This window comes from Globicephala melas, chromosome 13 (genome assembly GCF_963455315.2).
Source record: "Globicephala melas chromosome 13, mGloMel1.2, whole genome shotgun sequence".
NCBI classification, from domain to species: Eukaryota; Metazoa; Chordata; class Mammalia; order Artiodactyla; family Delphinidae; genus Globicephala; species Globicephala melas.
In genome coordinates this window covers 57,318,554-57,336,233 of record NC_083326.1, presented here as the reverse complement: position 1 = coordinate 57,336,233, position 17,680 = coordinate 57,318,554, and the positions used below count along the sequence as shown (strand labels likewise).

General features: G+C 52.7%; 1 protein-coding gene across 1 annotated transcript in view; it reads left to right on the top strand.

Annotated features, from left to right (window-relative positions):
* Positions 1-13,364, top strand: part of L3MBTL4 (L3MBTL histone methyl-lysine binding protein 4) — a 304,117-nt gene extending 290,753 nt beyond the window's left edge. The window contains exons 17-18 of the mRNA XM_030836653.2: positions 5,825-5,887; positions 13,023-13,364. Of these exons, the coding sequence (XP_030692513.2) occupies positions 5,825-5,887; positions 13,023-13,202 (243 nt within the window). The 3' untranslated portion in view covers positions 13,203-13,364. The remainder of the gene's footprint in view (positions 1-5,824; positions 5,888-13,022) is intronic.
* The last annotated feature ends 4,316 nt before the right edge of the window (positions 13,365-17,680 follow it).

Genomic DNA, 17,680 nt, shown 5'->3' with positions numbered 1-17,680 from the left:
CCAGGGCTGAGTGGTGTGGCAATGTTAGGTGTCGGTTGCATCAGCCACTTTGGCGGGGGTTCCGTCTGGCTCCCTGGGCCCTTCCCCGGACCTGCTGGCCTTACAGCTGTAATCAAAGCACTGCTGGTTTTGCCCTTGAAATAACCCAGGGTTCAAGGGCAGTCTCTCTCTCTTTTGACCTTCAAGCCATTCATCTGAGGTTCTGCGCCGTTTAAGTTAGATGACAGTGGCCCCTCTCCCCTCTTCTTCCTGTGCTCCTGGTCCCTGGTATGTCACTGTCCTGCTCAGACGTCCAGCCCAGCCCCACATGTGCAGAGCGACTGCATCCCGACGGAGAGGGAGTGGGCACAGCAGGGCGAGCACTGCACCACATCCTGGTCCCCAGATGAGCCCGCAGGACCTGCCTGGCTGTCCGCCCACCCCTGACCTTGGGCCCCACGTCCTGCGCCTCCCTAGTCCCCATGTACTGTTGTCACATGTGCACGGTCACTGCCCAGCCCCTGCCCAGCGCAGGCTCTCCTCCTGCAGGAGCCCTCAGGCTGCTCCCACGTCCCTCAGGGCCCCCGTTTCCTCTGAGAGTCTCAGGCTGCACCTCGGATGCTCACTCTGCTGACCCTGAACCTCAAGCACATGAGCGGAGACCTTACTCACTTGGCCTGTGTCCTGAGAGCTTCTCACTGCGCCTGGCACTAGATCACCCAGTAAGTGTTATGTTGAGTGAATGGCAAGGGCATCTGAGCTGGATTTTGAAACAAAAGTGCAATCAGTCCAAGCAGAGAAAAGACGGGACGCCATGCGGGGAAGGAAAACTATAGGAGTGGGGGTGAGTGTGACACGTGCAAGGATGACAGACACACACGTGTCCCTCACTGACATCATGATGGTAGTGAGCAGTGTTGATGTAATGATAGGGAGGCACGCACGCTGATTTTGCCCATTTTACAGACAGGGAAGTGGAGGCACCGGAGACTAAGGAAACTCTTAAGGCCACACGGTCAGAGCCAGGTCCTGAGCCGACGTCTCACCACACCCCAAGCACACCGCCCACTGGGGCTTGGGGAAGGCGGCCTGCGGCAGGCGGGAGATGGGCCAGGTGCACCAGTCAGGCAATACCAGGTTCTTAGGTTCTAAGGCAGAAAGTCATGTTGTGAAGCTGGTGCTTCAGGGAGATGAAAACAGCACAGGCCAGCAAGGAGGGTGAGAGTAAGAAGGGGCCGGGCTGGGCGCCACTGTCCAGAGCCACCCGGGCTCAGCAGACGAAGCCACAGCACAGGAAATAGATGAGGCACAAGACGAGGAGGTGAAATGAGCCAGCGTGGTTCCATTTATACTCTCAGCGCTACGCAGTTTGGTACTTAATTAGGATAATGATGTGTGAGAACTACAAGGCCCACACACTTCATCGGAAAGAATGGAAAAGGAGTGGTGCTGTCAAAAAACGGAACTCCGGGGACAGGATCCAGTTTGGGGGCCAAGGGATAAGATGATGAATTTATTCTGGGACCTTCTGAGTTAGGGTCCCCTCAGGGTACACGAGACATGGCTTCACCAGGCACGATCCCCAGAGAGCACGGCCAGGGATGGAGGCCAGTGGGTCCACGGCGGAAGTGCAGGAGGAAGGGCGAGAAGTTGGGGGGAGGCTGGAAGTGAGCGTCCCAGGTCACAGGGTTCCCGGCTAGGGCTGTGGGGTTGGGCTTCAGGGGATTGGGGAAAACTGTGTACAAAATGTGTGTTTTTCCCCATAAGAAGAGGGCCACAGCTTTTATTAACTTCTTGGGGGGTGGGGTGGGGCATCACCCCAAAGGAGCAGGGATCACTATTTAGGAACATTAGGGAATAAATAGGAAATTCGGGGGTGGGGCCTCTGATCTGACCAGTTTCAAGTCTGACACTGAACAAAATGAAGTTTGGAGGGTGATTAAAGGGAAGTAGCGGGTCCATCGTTAGGATGGGGCGGGCCTCAGAAGGAAGAGACTCACTAGGGGGCGGGGAGGACCGAAGAGGCCACGGAGGATGATCAGGAAGCTGCGATCACAGTTCTGAGTTCTCTGTGATGGGTACACACGGGATCCCAGCCTTTTACTGCCAAAGGTGACCTTCGACATTTTCTAGATTAAAACTGAAGCAGCCATCGGGGAGGCTGGCTGCCTGGAGCACTTCGTTGACCGTGGCTGCCCACGGGACGCATCCCAGAGAAAACAGGCGGGGTTACTCCCTAACGTTGATGTACCTTTGTCTTGATAGCTCCCTAATTAGATGCCCTTGAGGACGAGGACCACATCCTAAATTTCTCTCTGTATTCTCACATTCTGTAGCACATTTCCTGGCACAAAAACTGGTCCTCAAGAAGAAACTTTGAGTGGTCAGAGTGTGGGCGTTGTGATGCGTTTGTATCGTTGAAAATAAGGGGGCTCCCTAGGGGGGATCCCAGCGACTACCAGCCACAGGGGCCACTGTGCCTGCTCCAGATGCTGCACTAAGAGTGGCGAGTCGGGTCGTGAGGACGAGAGAAGGCAGTTCAGGGTGAGCAGGGCGGGGCTGTGCCTTTGTGCTTTGTTCCCACGGGGCAGGAATGGGAGCTCAGGGGACAGGGCGTGTGGAAAATGACTGTGGGTCCCTGTGCTAAGTGCCATCCAGGGACACTTAAGGCGGGTGAGTGTCTCTGGCAGGAGATGCAGCACAAGGACAGTCCCTCTTGTCAGCCGTCCTGGCTGGGAGGAGACCTCCGCTCTGAGTTGTGTTACCTGACGGACCTTTGTCACGTTGCCCGGAGGTGGGGGCTGGCTTTTAACTCCTTTGCTGTTTCTGTGGTGTTTCTGCCAGAGCGATTTCTTTCAGAGCACAGGCAGGCTGTGAAGTTAGTTTAGTGGTTCCAAAAGGAGAGACAAGACCAGACGCAAGTACATCATTGTAGTAGAGGTTACTGTTTGTGAAACCTTCGTTAGGAATGCGTGAGTGTGCGCACACTCGAGCTGTGGTCCCTGGGGAGCGTATTTCTTACTCTGGTCATGGAAATGTTCTATAGAAGGGTACAAGCATCTAAGAGTAGGGACTAAATTATTTTTATATCTTTTTACATCTTTATAGCAAGTACACCAGAGCAGGTGGACAAATGTGCGAGTGAGTGGATGAATTGGGAGACGAATTTTCTGCAGCCCCTCCTGCCAGGCGTCCGTGGGCACACGCAGGGCAGATGCGACACGTACGCACATTACAGCCGCGGGTGCAACTCGGGGATGCTTGGTGCCCTTGTGGGTACTTCTATTTCTTACATTCAAAAATGCCTTTTAAAGCAGCACCTATAAATCGCCCTGGCCTTATCCAAGGGCTCCCTAAATGTCCATTAGATCTAAAAGATGGTGGTCGCTTTCCAAGCAATCTTTGCCCAGGAGGGAGTGTTTTGAAAAATTCAGGATACTGCTACCTAAGCATAGCAGCCTTACACAATCGGTCGCTGAAAAAGGGCAACTAACAAATTCCACTGATAAGAAATGAGACCCGGGCTGGAAACATGGTCCCCAGTGGACCCGAAGCCAGGACAGTCAGGCACCCAGCGCTGGCTCAGCAAGATGGGAACGTCGGCATCGGGAGAGATTTAAGGAAGCAGCAGCTGCACTGAAGGAAGCAGGCCTGCTGGGCTGCACGAGGATGCCAGGAAAAGGAGGTTGCCCGGGAAGGAAGTTGGGTGGAGTAAAGGGCTCAGCTCAGAGCCTGCAGTTTCATTTCTTAGTCTTTCCAAACTGCTGTGTCATCCCTGGAACTAACTTACTCCGCGTCCTTCCAAAACAAAACTGGGGTGTCTGCTGTGGACACTGCGCTCCCAAGAACTTGGGGAACCAGGTGTGCTGCCCCCACCAAGGCCAAGGTCAAGGCCGGCCACCCTGGGCTCCAGCAGGGCCGCCGTCACCTGAGGAAAGCAGCCGAGTCCACACAGCTGTCCTGGGTGGAGGCAAAGGACGGGGCGGCAGCTTCCTCCTCTGGGGACTCATGGAACCGTGTGAACGCTTCTCCACATTGACCACGACGTGAAGAAGGAAGCACGTGCTGAAGGGGAACGTGAGAGGGAACCCTTCCGTTACTGCTCTGCGGTCTAGTGAAGTTCACCACTTTACAGCGAGGCAATGGGCTTTCTACTGAAGCTCAAATAGAATTTATTCTCGGGACTGGCAGTACTGAATAATGATACCAAATCAAGATCCGGGCCAGAAGGGTCTGCCTCAGTAGATTGCATGGAACTTGTTCTTTACTTTGGAAAAAGGCAGGTCGAATAGAATCAGAATCTCTTTCCAAAAAGACAGAGAATTTCAGACACGTGGTAACGAAACTGTCCGAGGAAGACAGCGAGGACCTGCCCCGCAGCGCAGCCCTGTGTACTCTTTGGTGTAGCACGTTATTTATCCCCACTTAAAATCCAATCTACCTCTGACACGGACAGTGCTTTCTTGGCTCACAATACTAAGAAGAGGGAACGTGATCCTTTTTTTTAAATTTGTATTTGTTTGCCCAGAACAGGACATTTTAACCTCTGAAAACCATCAGAGCAAGACTCAGCCCTGTTTTGAGAACAGAAGTTCCTGGAGCGTGTGTTTACGAGAGACTGTCTGTGGGGCGCGTCCCTGTCCCCGGGGGCCGGGCATCCGGGGGCCCTGGTGCTGGCATGGCTTCCCCAGGGGAGCCAGTGATTGAGAGGCACCAGCGTGTGTCTTTAGCTAATTCCTAGAGCCACTTTTCTATGTTCACTTCCCCTACTGTGACCCGCGGCCCCCTCCTGTGACAGAGCCATCCCAGAAGAGCCCTCCTTCAGCGCGGTGGCTCCTACCAGGCGGTGTCGCCAGCACCCTGACTCGTTTTTCGTTGTCACAATCGTGCGCGCTGGGGCTGCTCCCGGCACCTAGCGGGGATGTCGCCAAACACCCTGCGGTTCGCAGGGCAGCCCCACATTGAAGAAGGATCAGGCCCAGCGTTGGAGTCGCACTGGGCAGGAAACCTCCCCTTGAGCGTGTTGTCTCCGCCCCCAGCTGTTCCCTGTGACCCCATGTCAGGGTTTCACCTTCAGCACCTCCCGCCCCCAGCGCTGAGGCGGGGGGCGGGGAGGGCCTTGGCCCTGAGTGCGCATTAGAACCAACCCGGGAATCGAATCCGTGCCCAGCCCTCCACGGGATCCAGCTTGACTGATTCGGAATCTCTGCAGCATGAGCTGGGCCTGAGATCATCATGTTTAAAGCTCTCCAGGGGGTCCCAGTGCATGTCCAGGGTGGAGAAGGGCTGCCCCCGGGGCACTCACTGGCCACGTGTGGCCTTGAGGAAGTTATTAAACCTCTTTGGGCTTCAGCTTCCTCATCATTTTTGTGGGAATTCCCTCCGCAGGGAGGTCCGAGTACCCATTGTTGGCCAGACGCTGGGGGAGGCCCTGGAGACTCGGGTACGGGAGGCGGGACAGCCCAGGTCTGGAAAGGCAGACGGTGCCTGTCATCACTGCTGTGCACAGGCCACTGCCTCCTGCCCTCCCTGACCCCCAGGCTGGACAGGAGGGTCAGACGATGGAAGGTTCCAGGATGCCAGGGCTCCACACAGATGGAGGCTGTCATTGGCACCATGGTGACTGTAACCCTATGTAGGTCAGCCTGGAAATGAGGCCAGAAAAGATAGTAGGAGCTGGTCTCATTTCCGAGCTGGCGAATGCTACTGGGGCTTGATAGCTACTGTTTAAATCCCAAGCGTTTGAGGGATGCAAAGTGTATTTTACTCAAATGTTGAATGACTACAACCCAAGGTATTATTTCCGGTGCACGTTCTGAATCAGGCTTTTCATCTCGCGCTGTAGGTGGCTGAGTTCGTACAGTCTCTGCTGGGCTGCGAAGAGCATGCCAAGTGCTTCAAGAAAGAGGTAGGAAATGGAAAAATTACATATGTTTCTCTACGACTAGGCCCGGAAGTGCTTTGTTTCCGTTTACTTAAGTGTAAATAAGGGCAGTTTGGGGGAGGCAAGACTAAGAGGTCCAGGCAGGAGGGGACCCAGCGGAGCAGCCTGTCTGGGTCGCTGACGTGAGCTGTGCTTTGTCGCTGGAGTCTGCAGCCTCATCTCTGCAGCCGCTTGTGACGTGTCTTGGGACACGTCACTCGGTTAATACCTGCATTGTGACTGCAGCCACGCTGGGGCAGAGGGGACCTGCCACGGGCCTGCACCCAGGAAAAGGGGGGCTTGTCTGCTCCGAAGTGGAATTAGGACCGTCCTACCTGTCCTTGCCCTGCCCCTACTTAGGGGGACATGGAGAAACCACACAATCCTTGAAACTGTTGGTTTCCTCATCTGCCTCCGGGGTTGCTGGTGGGATCAGCACAGAGAAGGCTTAGTAAAGCTCCGTAAGCGCTTACTGTTCCCATCATCACCATCACTGCTTTACTCTTAGGACTACCGGCTGTAAGGTCGGATCTTAACAAACGGCACCGCGAAACAGAGGAAAGCTTCAAGTGAGCTGTATTAGGGAGCGCTCCTGGGCGAGGTTCACTGGTCCGAGGGAAAGGGGCCACAGAAGTCGCCCCCGGGCGAGGGTTGGGCAAGATTTTATAGGGGAAGAAGGGAAAGGGGTGTGGTGAATCTGGGAGGGTGCAGGGTATTCCTTATTTGGTGGTCTTTTCGGGTATCCTGGGGAACCGTTAGTCCCGCTCCTCGAAAGGCGGGAAGGCTGGGCCGGGTGCAAAGTCCCCAGGTCAGTTTCTGGAACTGGGTGGTCCGGAGAGTTTCGGTCTGATGCAACCTGTGAATCTGATTGTGTTCCCCTGCCTCAAGCCAGTTGGCCTTACATCCCGACATCTTTGGTGTAATGGGGCGGCGTTCTGATCTCTGGCTACTTCATGCTGAATGGGGGCGTCGAAAGGGGAGTCGGGTGACCAGAGGTCCGAGGCTTAGGGGAGACCAGTGGGGGGTTCTGTAGGAAGCAAGGTGTAAGGGCCGAGGAGCATTTGGGTTGTGGCCACCCGAGAGACTTCCTCCATGTGCCTGCGAAGGAACCTCAGAAAACAGGGAGCAAGCATGAACAAGATACAGATGAGAATTAAGGGGCCTAAGATTGGTGTTAGCCAGGTATAGAGGGTGGATCGCCACCAATCGGGAATTGGGGAGGCGGACTGTTGGTGTTTGCGTTGGAGTTCTTCTCTTAAGCGATGGAGGGCTTTTACGTTGTCTTTGACGAGTCCTGTTTCATTGATGTAATAGCAGCATTCCTCCTGTAGGAAGAGGCAGGTACCTCCTCGGCCGTCAGGAGATCCAGGGCTCAGTCGATTTTGGAGGGCAACTCGGGCTACTGAGGTGATCTGGCGCTGGAGGGAGGTGATGGAGGTGGCAGAAGCCTCGATGCCTAGCTGGAGTTGCTGTTCTAGGTCACGGGATGTTGAGACACTGTGTGTTAGGGCTCCTCCCCCGATGCCCGCAGCAACGAGAGAGGAGGCGAGAGAGTTACCACCGCATAGGCTGCTTGTCGGCATCCGTCAAGACCGAGTATTGAGCTGCCATCTAAGAAGAGGGTGCGGTCCGGGTTTGAAAGAGGGGTATCAAAGAGTCCCTCTCTCGGCGGGCTGAGGGCCTCTACGAAGATAGGCAAGAGGGAGGCCGGGTTTAGGTGGGGGAGAGAGGTCGAGGGGGATAGCAGGGTTTTCAATGAACAGCAGGTGGAATTCCGGGATGCGGGAGGGGCCCAGGAGGGAGAGAGACTTGTGGCCTAGGAGGTCGACCAGCCGGTGGGAGGAAAACACAGTTAGTGGGTGGGCCAGAGTCAGTTTGAGTGTTTGTTTTGGTCAGTTCGGCTGCCGCTGCTAGGGCCCGAAGGCATGGTTGCCATCCCCGAATGGCTGGGTCTAGCTGTTTGGAGAGGTAAGCCACGGGGCGGTAGGAAGGCCCTACAGGCTGGGCAAGGAGTCCAGTGGCTATTCCGGCCCGTTCATCCACAAAAAGGTGAAAAGGTCGGTTTGGGTTGGGCAGAGAAATGGGAGGAGAAGATAACAGAGCGTTATGGACGGTGAGAAAGGCCTGTCGAACAGCGGAAGGAGAGGTGAGGGGTCCTTTAGGGGTTTCTTTAGCGGCTAGATATAAGGGTTTAGCGAGGAGAGCAAGGTTAGGGATCCAGTGTCGGAAAAATCCTATAAGGCCCCAAAAGGAGAGAATTTGTTCCACTGTTTCCGGAGGCTGGAGTTCACGGATAATCCGGGTGCGGTCGGCTGTTAGACCTTTTGTGGTAGGGGTAAGGTGGAGCCCCAGGTAGGTTACAGAAGATACAGATAACTGAGCCTTGGCTGGGGAGACCCGATAACCGCGAGAGCCAAGGTAATTGAGGAGATCTGCAGTGTGTTGTCTTGAGAGGCTGAGAGACGGGCTACAAAGGACGAGGTCATCTACATATTGAAGGAGTGTGCTGGGGGTAAGGGAGTAGGAAGTGAGGTCCCGTGCCAGCGCCTGACCGAAGAGGTGAGGACTGTCGCGGAAGCCCTGGGGAAGAACTGTCCAGGTGAGCTGACTGGAAGTATGAGTATCCGGATCCATCCAGGTAAAGGCGAAGAGGAAATAGGAGTCGGGATGAAGGGGGATAGTGAAAAAGGCATCTTTGAGATCCAGAACCGTAAAGTGGGTTGTGGATGGGGGGATATGGGAGAGCAAGGTGTATGGGATTGGTACTACTGGGTGGAGAGGAATTATGGCCTCATTGATTAGTCGGAGGTCCTGGACCAGGCGATAATCCCCAGAGGTCTTGCGGACAGGCAGGATGGGGGTGTTGCAGGGAGAGTCCGTGGGGATAAGGAGTCCCTGGTTTAGGAGTCTGGTGATATTAGGTTGTAGGCCCCTAAGGTGAGTCTCAGAGATGGGAAATTGGGGCCTTGATGGAAATTTGGAGGCGTCCTTTAGGCGGATGAGAACGGGGGAATGGTGTGTTGCTATTATGGGCTTAGAAGTATCCCAGACTTGGGGATTGATTGGGTTCGGTGTGATTGGAAGAGGGGGATAGGAGGGGGAGGGTTCTAGAGACAGGCTGAGAAGGGGAAGCAGGAGTTGGGAGGAGGGGACCTTAGGGTCAAGTCTAACCAGCTGGAGGGAGGCCCCTAAGTGGAAAAGGACATCTAGGCCTAGCAAGGGAACTGGGCAGGGTGGTATGACTAAGAAGGAATGAGTAAAAGGGAGTCCTTCGATATGACATGGGAGTGGACCGGTCTGGAGTGGAGATGGTTTGCCATCAGTACCCACGACCGAGATCTGGGAAGGAGAAACTGGCCCGGAATAAGTAGGCAGGACCGAATAGGTAGCCCCTGTGTCCGCCAGAAATGAGATGGACTTACCCGCTACCTGTAGCATTACCCTGGGCTCGGCGAGGGTGATGGGGGTCTTCGAGTCCGGGCGCCGTCAGTCGTCAGCCAATCCCAGCAGTTCGAGTGGTAATGCTGTTGGGTCGGCCTGCCCCCCGCGTGGAGATGCTGAGGGACGGCCAATCGTAGGGCAGTCACTCTTCCAGTGGCCTGTTAGCCCGCAGCTGGGACAGGGCTTAGAAGGAGGTCGGGGATTGGGACATTGGCGAGCCCAGTGGCCTTCTTTTCCGCATTTGAAGCAGGCCCCCGGCGGGGCTGGACGCTGTGATCCATGGGAGATGGCCGGCCTTAGGGCGGCTACGAGGGCTTGGGTTTGGAGGGCCACCTTCTGGTGCATCCGAGCCTGTCGTCTGGATTCTGCCAAATCCTCACGGCCATTGTAGACTTTAAAGGCCATCGTTACCAGATCTCGAATAGGGGTTTGAGGGCCGTCTTCTGCCCCTTTTAATTTCTTTCGGATGTCCGGGGCTGATTGGGTGATAAAATGGGTGGCTAGGACCGCTGCCCCTGCCGGGGTGTCGGGATCCAGCCGGGTGTAGAGAGTTAAGGCCTCTGTAAGGCGATTGAGAAAGATAGCTGGATTTTCGTTAGGTTCTTAGGTTCTCTCTTTTGGTTTTTCAAAATTGACTATGAGCGGCAGCCTGCATGCCAGCCAGGAGGCACTGGATCATGAGGTCGCGTTTACGATGGCCATCTTGGCCATCTTGGCCATCCTGATAAGTCCAGCCTGGATCGGTGCCAGGTACGGCAGTCGCTCTGACAGGCATGGAGTTGTTGGTAAGGTGAACCTGATCTGCGTGGTTTCGGGCAGCAGTTTGAATTCTTTCCCTCTCGTCAGGGGTCAGATAGAAGATAGGATCACAAAGATATCGTGCCAGGTTAGATCGTAAGCTTGAGAGAGGTAGCGAAATTCTTTGAGGTAGCGGGAAGAGTTGGCAGAAAAGGAGCCTAATCGCTTTTCTATTTGAGAGAGATCTTGGAGGGAAAAGGGAACATGAACTCTAACTAATCCTTCCGCTCCTGCTGCCTCCCTCAGAGGGCAGAGGAGGTTTGGATCGTGGGAGTCGTGAGCGCGTGTATGTGCACTAATTGGCGAAGCAAGGGGCGTGGGAGGAGAAACCGTCGAGGGAGGCGGGGGAGCGGTTGGAGGGGCCGGAGCGGGTTCGGGAGGAGGAGGGACCGCTTCAGGGTAGGGTGGAGGTTGGAGAGGAGCTCTGGAGGGGGGAGAGGCGAGAGATTCGGGTGGGTCGGCTAGTGGAGAGGGGTCATCGTCAAAGGAAATTAGGGGCTTGGATGTAGGAGATGTAGAAGGAAGGGCGGGAGCGTAAATACCAGAAGGCCTGAACACTGGGGACCTCGGACCATTTGCCCGTCCTGCGGCAGTAATTATCTAGATCACGGAGGATGTTACAATCGAAAGTCCCTTCAGGACTGATTGTCTAGAGGATATTGTGGCCAGGCCACAGTGGAATAGAAAATAAGCCGTCGGCAACGGAGATCTTGGGAGAAGCCGAGGGCTGTAAAATTGGCTAGGAGACACCCCAGGGGCGTCTTAGCATCTGGTTTCGATTGTGAGGTTCCCATGACCCCCAGTCTGTCCCTGAGTGAATGGAGAGGGAGAGAGGCGTCCCTGGTCTCAGTCTCCAATTCACGGCAGGTCGGAGGGCGGTCAGGCGATTGGGACGTCTCCACAGTTGCCCGAGGCCCGGAGAGAGGACGGAGGAGTCCCTGACGCGGCCGCGATTAGGGACAGGGAGTCCGGTGGGCAGCGACTCTGGGGGTCGGAGGGAACAAGGGAGGGGGACTTACCCCGTTTTCTGCCGGATCGGGTGGATGAGTAGAGGTTCCCTGGTTGTCTCCTGGGGGAGGAGCGGCCTGCGCGGTAACCTGCGGGGCTTGGTACCCCTCCCGGGTTTCGGCACCAAATGTAAGGTCGGATCTTAACAAACGGCACCGCGAAACAGAGGAAAGCTTCAAGTGAGCTGTATTAGGGAGCGCTCCCGGGCGAGGTTCACTGGTCCGAGGGAAAGGGGCCACAGAAGTCGCCCCCGGGCGAGGGTTGGGCAAGATTTTATAGGGGAAGAAGGGAAAGGGGTGTGGTGAATCCGGGAGGGCGCAGGGTATTCCTTATTTGGTGGTCTTTTCGGGTATCCTGGGGGACCGTTAATCCCGCCCCTCGAAAGGCGGGAAGGCTGGGCTGGGTTCAAAGTCCCCAGGTCAGTTCCTGGAACTGGGTGGTCCGGAAAGTCTCCAGGTCAGTTTCTGGAACTGGGTGGTCCGTAGAGTTTTGGTCTGATGCAACCTGTGAATCTGATTGTGTTCCCCTGCCTCGGGCCAGTTGGCCTTGCACCGGGCACTTGGCCCGCGAGTCTTGCCTGAAGTTCTGAAGGTTGGGGTGTGGCCGTAGGGCGGTGCTCTCCACCACTGTGGGAATGTGCTCGTTACCCCATGGGAAGGGTATTCCACTCTCTAGATGGACGATTCTTCATTAGACAATATATTAGACATGGAAGCTTTCAAAACTCTCAACACCCCACGTGGGGTCCCCAGGGACCCCTCCTTCCTCAGGGAGACACTGACACCATGGTTTGTATTGTTAACTAAAAAGGATTAGAACCACAGGGCTGGGTTCATGGAAGGATGTCATCCTAGCAAACTTCATTCTGTCCTCTTGGTTCTGGAACCTGGACTCCTTCTGAGCCCATCTGTGAAAACAGCGTGACTGTGGGACAGGCCACAGTCGCCGGGACTCAAACTCTGAGACCACGCTGGGGCTTCTAGAAACCAGAAAAACGGCCTGCACGGTGGCACTGGCCATCACGTGACCTCAGGAAAGCCATGACATTTCAGACCACAGTATGTTGTAAAAAAGTTAATAAACAAAGCATTCATTTTGAATGTACTTCGGCTTATAATGGTGTTTGGCATAGGAGTCATTTTAAATACAGGAGGGTTAAAAGGAGAAAACAAAAACCAAACCAAGCCACTGGCCGAAACCCCTTCACATTTGGTATAAAGACTTCAAGTATTTTAACTCTGTGTATGTTTACAGTGGTCATGCACATTTAATTTTACAAATTAAAACAGATCTTTCTGTATCATCAGATCATGTTTCGTTGCTTAACAATCCATGAAAATTTTCCCAAATCATTAACTATTTCATTGTAACATGAATTTTGGTGACTGCCTGGTCCCTCATCCTAGGTAACACTGTAATTTATTTCCTTCTGCTGTTTCTGGAGTGCCCGGGTGTTTGCAGTGCTGCACTGTTATAAATAACACCATCACGTGCTCCTTGTTCATTGTTCTCATGGGAAACATTCCTGGAGATTTCACTTGGTAGATGAAAGTGGGTTATTGTTAAGGCCCTTTATACAAATTCAGTCCAAAATTTTAAAAACGTAACAATAGAAATTCAGCCTAGGGACAGTTCATGTACACTGAATTCACATTTAACAGAATGAACCCCTCTTTGATTTAACTTAGCCTCAGCATTCTGGGGAAAACAGAATTGATGGTGGTCGGACTAAGATGCCGTCGTGGTCTGTGGTCCCCAAGCTCTGGTAGGCCACCGCGTCCCCATCACACAGCTCAGCACCCAGGGGCCCCTGGAGGGCAACCAGACTTGAACAGCAGGATATGTTTATTTGTGCTGATTTATTGATCTACAGCAGATTGATGGCAAAGCCTTCCTGCTCCTGACACAGAAGGACATTGTCCAGGTGATGAAGATCAAACTGGGTCCAGCCCTGAAGATTTATAACTCCATCCTCATGTTCAGAAGCTCCCAGGACCTCGCCGGGGAAGGTGCTGTCTCGGGCCAGGAAGGCAGGGGGAAAGCCTGCACCTGATGGGCTGCGGCCACCACGCCTTGTTCTCTCAGCAGGAGCGCCAGCCACATGAACTTGATTTCGGTGTGCCCGTGGTCACGTCCAGGTGATCTGGACCTTGTAAAGTGGCTGCGGTTTTTATGTTTGCAGGGTTTGCTGGCTGGTCCGGCACCAGTGACGCAGAGGCCCAGGCACATGCAGGCTTCTCACTGGCCTCATCTCGGCTCTGACGTGCTGCAGCGACCAGACCAGAGCAGCCCGCGCGCCTTTATCCTTCTCCCTCGCCCTGGAGGAGGTCACTTCCCATTTGCAAGGATGCAACTCTCCAGTGGTAGAGTATCAGGAAAACGGTTTTCACACACACATTGTTGTTCTGTTTTCACCAGAACGGCTTCTGAGCTGGGCTGCGATTTGCCCTCCGGGTGCAGTGAGTCTAAGAGATAGAGGCCTGGTGCTTTAAACAGACTCCTGTGAGATTTGTGTACTTTACTCAGGAAAGCATGGATCATTAAAAAAATTAGTAATAAGCACATGTTTTCATGATCCATTAATTCTCCTTTGTGTTCCACAAACCGTTTCTCAGTTGTGCTGCCAGGGTCTCCCGAGTGTGCCCAGCCAGCCGGGCACCTGGCAGAAGCTGGCAGGACCCTCCTGAGGACCCTCCACCTGCAGTGTCCCCGCAGGGACCCGTGTCCTCACACAGACACACCTCCCTCCCCCCCCAACCTCCGACGTCTTCACAGCTTCTGCTCTAAGGGTCGCCTCAGGGGGGCTGACTTGTCCTGCAGGCAGTCTGCGTGTGTGCCACGAGCCGTGTTACATGGGGGCCCTGGGTACATCTTTACAGAGACGCTCCATTTAAAGGGAAGATTTCTAAAGTGGGGAGCTGGGTGTCTAGGATATGTTCAAACAATTCTTATTTGTTCTCAGCCCTTATTTGTTTTGTGTAAGTGACTACATTTGCGGCTGAAGTTACGTGGAGTCAGCCTCACGGTATGGGAGCTCCATCTTTTTGGTTGGTTTTTTTGGGTGGCAGGGGTTGTGTTTTTTTTGCAGGTGGGAGAGAAAAGAAAAAAAATAGAGTCAGACCTACAGTACCTATTTGCTTCAGTTAAGACTCTTACGGTTTAAGAAAGTTGCTTGGAGAGTTTATCAAACTTCAAGTCACCGAAGGAAAAAAAATTCTTCTCTAAGAGGTATACTTATATTTCATTCTTTAGATCCTCACCTTAACTAAATGGAATTTTAATGTATTATTGGTTAATGTGCATTTTTCTTTCTGTGATGTTTTATTTGTTGTTTGGGTTTTGTTTTGTTTTTTTTGACTGCCATGTACAATTAAAATTCCTGCTTCTATGTTAAAATTTTAATATATTTTAAATGATAATAAACAGATAAAATAAGACCTCCACCTCACTGCTTTTATGAATATGTTGTAATAGCCTGGAGGTTGTCTTCCCAGCTGGGAAGGAACAGAGGCAGTGGCCCTGCACCCGTCGGCCGGTAGAGAAATCGGCCGCTTCTGAACACTTTTGGAGTATGTTTTCTCAGGGAAGTAAATTTAGGTATTAATGATTGAGTGTTTTAAGTCTGAGTTTTTTTTAATTAAACAGAACCTCAAAATTGCTCATTTATGTAGGCTCCATGGAAGACATGAGATTTGTGGTTTGTATATTTAATACATGTCATTTTAAGAGAAGGATCTAGAACAGGACAGATAATTCCAAGCCAGATTAGGGTTGAACTGTTGTGTCCCTAGAAGACGGTATGATCGGACAGAAAGAGCTTGATCCAGGAGTGTAGCCGCCTGCTGCAGCACATCCCCACTTTGTCATCCAAGTGCCTCGACCTTGACATTCAAATGGCCCCACCAGTGTGAACAGTACCCATCACCAGGGCAGCTGCCTGAGCCAGGAGACTAGAATCCTCTGACCCTTTGTCAGCTTCTGGGCTCTAATTCTTCTTCTACCAACACGGCATCACTGGACGTGGACATGGGCAGCGAGGTGTGCAGTCGGCAGCCAGCACTGGGGCTCTCACGTGCCCCCCGTCCCCTCAAGCACAGCTCTGTTCTCTCTCTCTCGTCTCACACACACATAGTCTGAGCTGGACCAAGACTGAACCCCCTCCTCGTCTCCACACTCACCCCTCTTTTGGGCCTCCCCTTTTGCATCTGCTGACCCCTCCACTGAGGTGTCCCCTCCCCCGTCCTCCAGAGGTTTCCTCAACGCCTTAGCTCCTGGGTTCCCGCAGCAGCCGTGCCTCCCATCCTGTGCTCCTCAGTCTTTATTATTACTTGCTTGTCTCTCCCCACTAGTCTAGGGTCTGTGAGGACCAAGACCGTGGCCTCTTCCTCTTCACTTCTTCCTGGCATCTGGCTTAGTATTTGGCACGGAATGGGCACACAGCAAGTCATTTGTTGCATCAATGAACGAAGCAAACCAATCAAACTCAAATCTAGATTCCAGCTCTGTGACCTCCTAAATAGTTGTAACGTCTCCATAAAATGAGAAGATAATACCTACCCCCGAGGGGTTTTTTCATTTGATTTTGAGGATGTGTGCATGTGTGACTGCAACTGACACAACACACAAATAAGGTGCCTGACACCTAACAGTAGCCACTAAATAGGGGTCAGGAAAGTAACAGCAACAGCGATCCATTTTTTTAAATAATCTTGTAGGAATCTCCCGCGTACATATTCCAATTTGCATTAAGCCTGACCCCAAGGGGCCCGCTCTTCTTAGTGTGGCTACGTGTTAGGGGCCCAGGAGCACGTGGGGCGGGCCCTGGGATGCTCCTAAGGGCCCTTGATCGGCCCGGACTCCAGGCTACCACACCCAGAAGCGGCGCCAGCCAGCTCCCTCCCCGCGCCCCACGCTCTCCAGAAAGGCTTGCATCATTAGGAGTGGGTATCCTTCGCTCTGCCAGGAGGGCCCCCGCCACGCTCAGCAGTCAGGAAGCATCCCAAAGTGCCCAGATGGTGTGAAGGCCTCCACTGCCCCTGGGTACCAGCCTCAGCCCTTACTCCCTGTTTCTTTTCCTGAGTCCCACCCGAAACATGAGTGAGTCAGGGACAAAGGGAAAAAAAATGCCATCAGGGCATCAAGAAATACAACTTCTAGGATATTGGAAAGAGTTCCCCCAAAGGACCATTCATACAACATATCATGATGCTGGAAATGAGATCATTAGCAAGAATCCTAAGGGAGCTAGGATGTCTGCGACTGTAGACTTTAAACGCCTGTAATTTCAGGTAATTTTTGCAAAACTAAATTTCTGTCACTTCTAACAACCTGCAGACATTCTACGAAAAATCTATCCTTAATCAGCTCTGAACCCCCCTTTCCTCCCGCTGTAATTAGATGCTAACCTTGTATAACCCACATTCTAAACAGATCGCAAGAGTGACAGCGCAGGAAACTGACTCCTTGTTAGCACAGGGCTCTGGCCTGTGACATCTTCCCCTGGCTGACCGCTGACTCTCAGACATCCGTGGGATTTCTTGGTTGAGCCTGTTGTGTCTGTGGAATCTCCATCTGCCGAGGGAGGGCTGGAGGCAGGGAATTAAAGGGGAAGGTACTAGGGCTTTGGAGTCAAGCCCAGGCTTGAATCCTGAGTCCTATGTCTAACCAGGTGCCTGATCTGGAAGCGTTTCTTAACCACCCAGCAAATGACCAACTTGCCACCTTCACTCCTTCCTTTTGAAATAATTTTGATTGCATTACATTTTGCTCCATCCTTCTGAAGAATATTCAGTTTATCTTTCCAACTCCCAGGGCATAAAAATATATTCCTGAATATGAAGTGTTCCTGTGAATACATTCTTAATATTCAAGAATATATTTGTCATGAATATATTTTCTTATAAATAAATTCTTCTTAAAAACATATTCTGCTTATAAATATATTCATGAAGAATCTATTTGTTAATAGATTTTTGAATATTCAGAATCTTTATAAATATATTCTTCCTATGAATAAATATATTAGTGAATAATATATTCACAAGAAGTCTGTCTTCAAAAATATATCCTTGTTATACTCTCTGTCTCCATCTCTCTCTGCCCTTCAGTTTCTAGCTGCGGCAGGGAGCTGGTACAGGCCAACTCCTTAAAATGCTGCCGGGGGCTTCCCTGGTGGCGCAGTGGTTAAGAATCCACCTGCCAGTGCAGGGAACACGGGTTCGAGCCCTGGTCTGGGAAGATCCCACATGCCGCGGAGGAACTAAGCCCATGAGCCACAACTACTGAGCCTGCGCTCTACAGCCTGTGAACCACAACTACTGAGCCCGCGAGCCACAACTACTGAAGCCCGCGCGCCTAGAGCCCGCGCTCTGCAACAAGAGAAGCCACCACAATGAGAAGCCCGCGCACCACAACAAAGAGTAGCCCCTGCTCGCCACAGCTAGAGAAAGCACGTGCTCAGCAATGAAGACCAAATGCAGCCAAAAATAAATAAATAAAATAAATTAACTTTTAAAAAATGCTGCTGGGGAG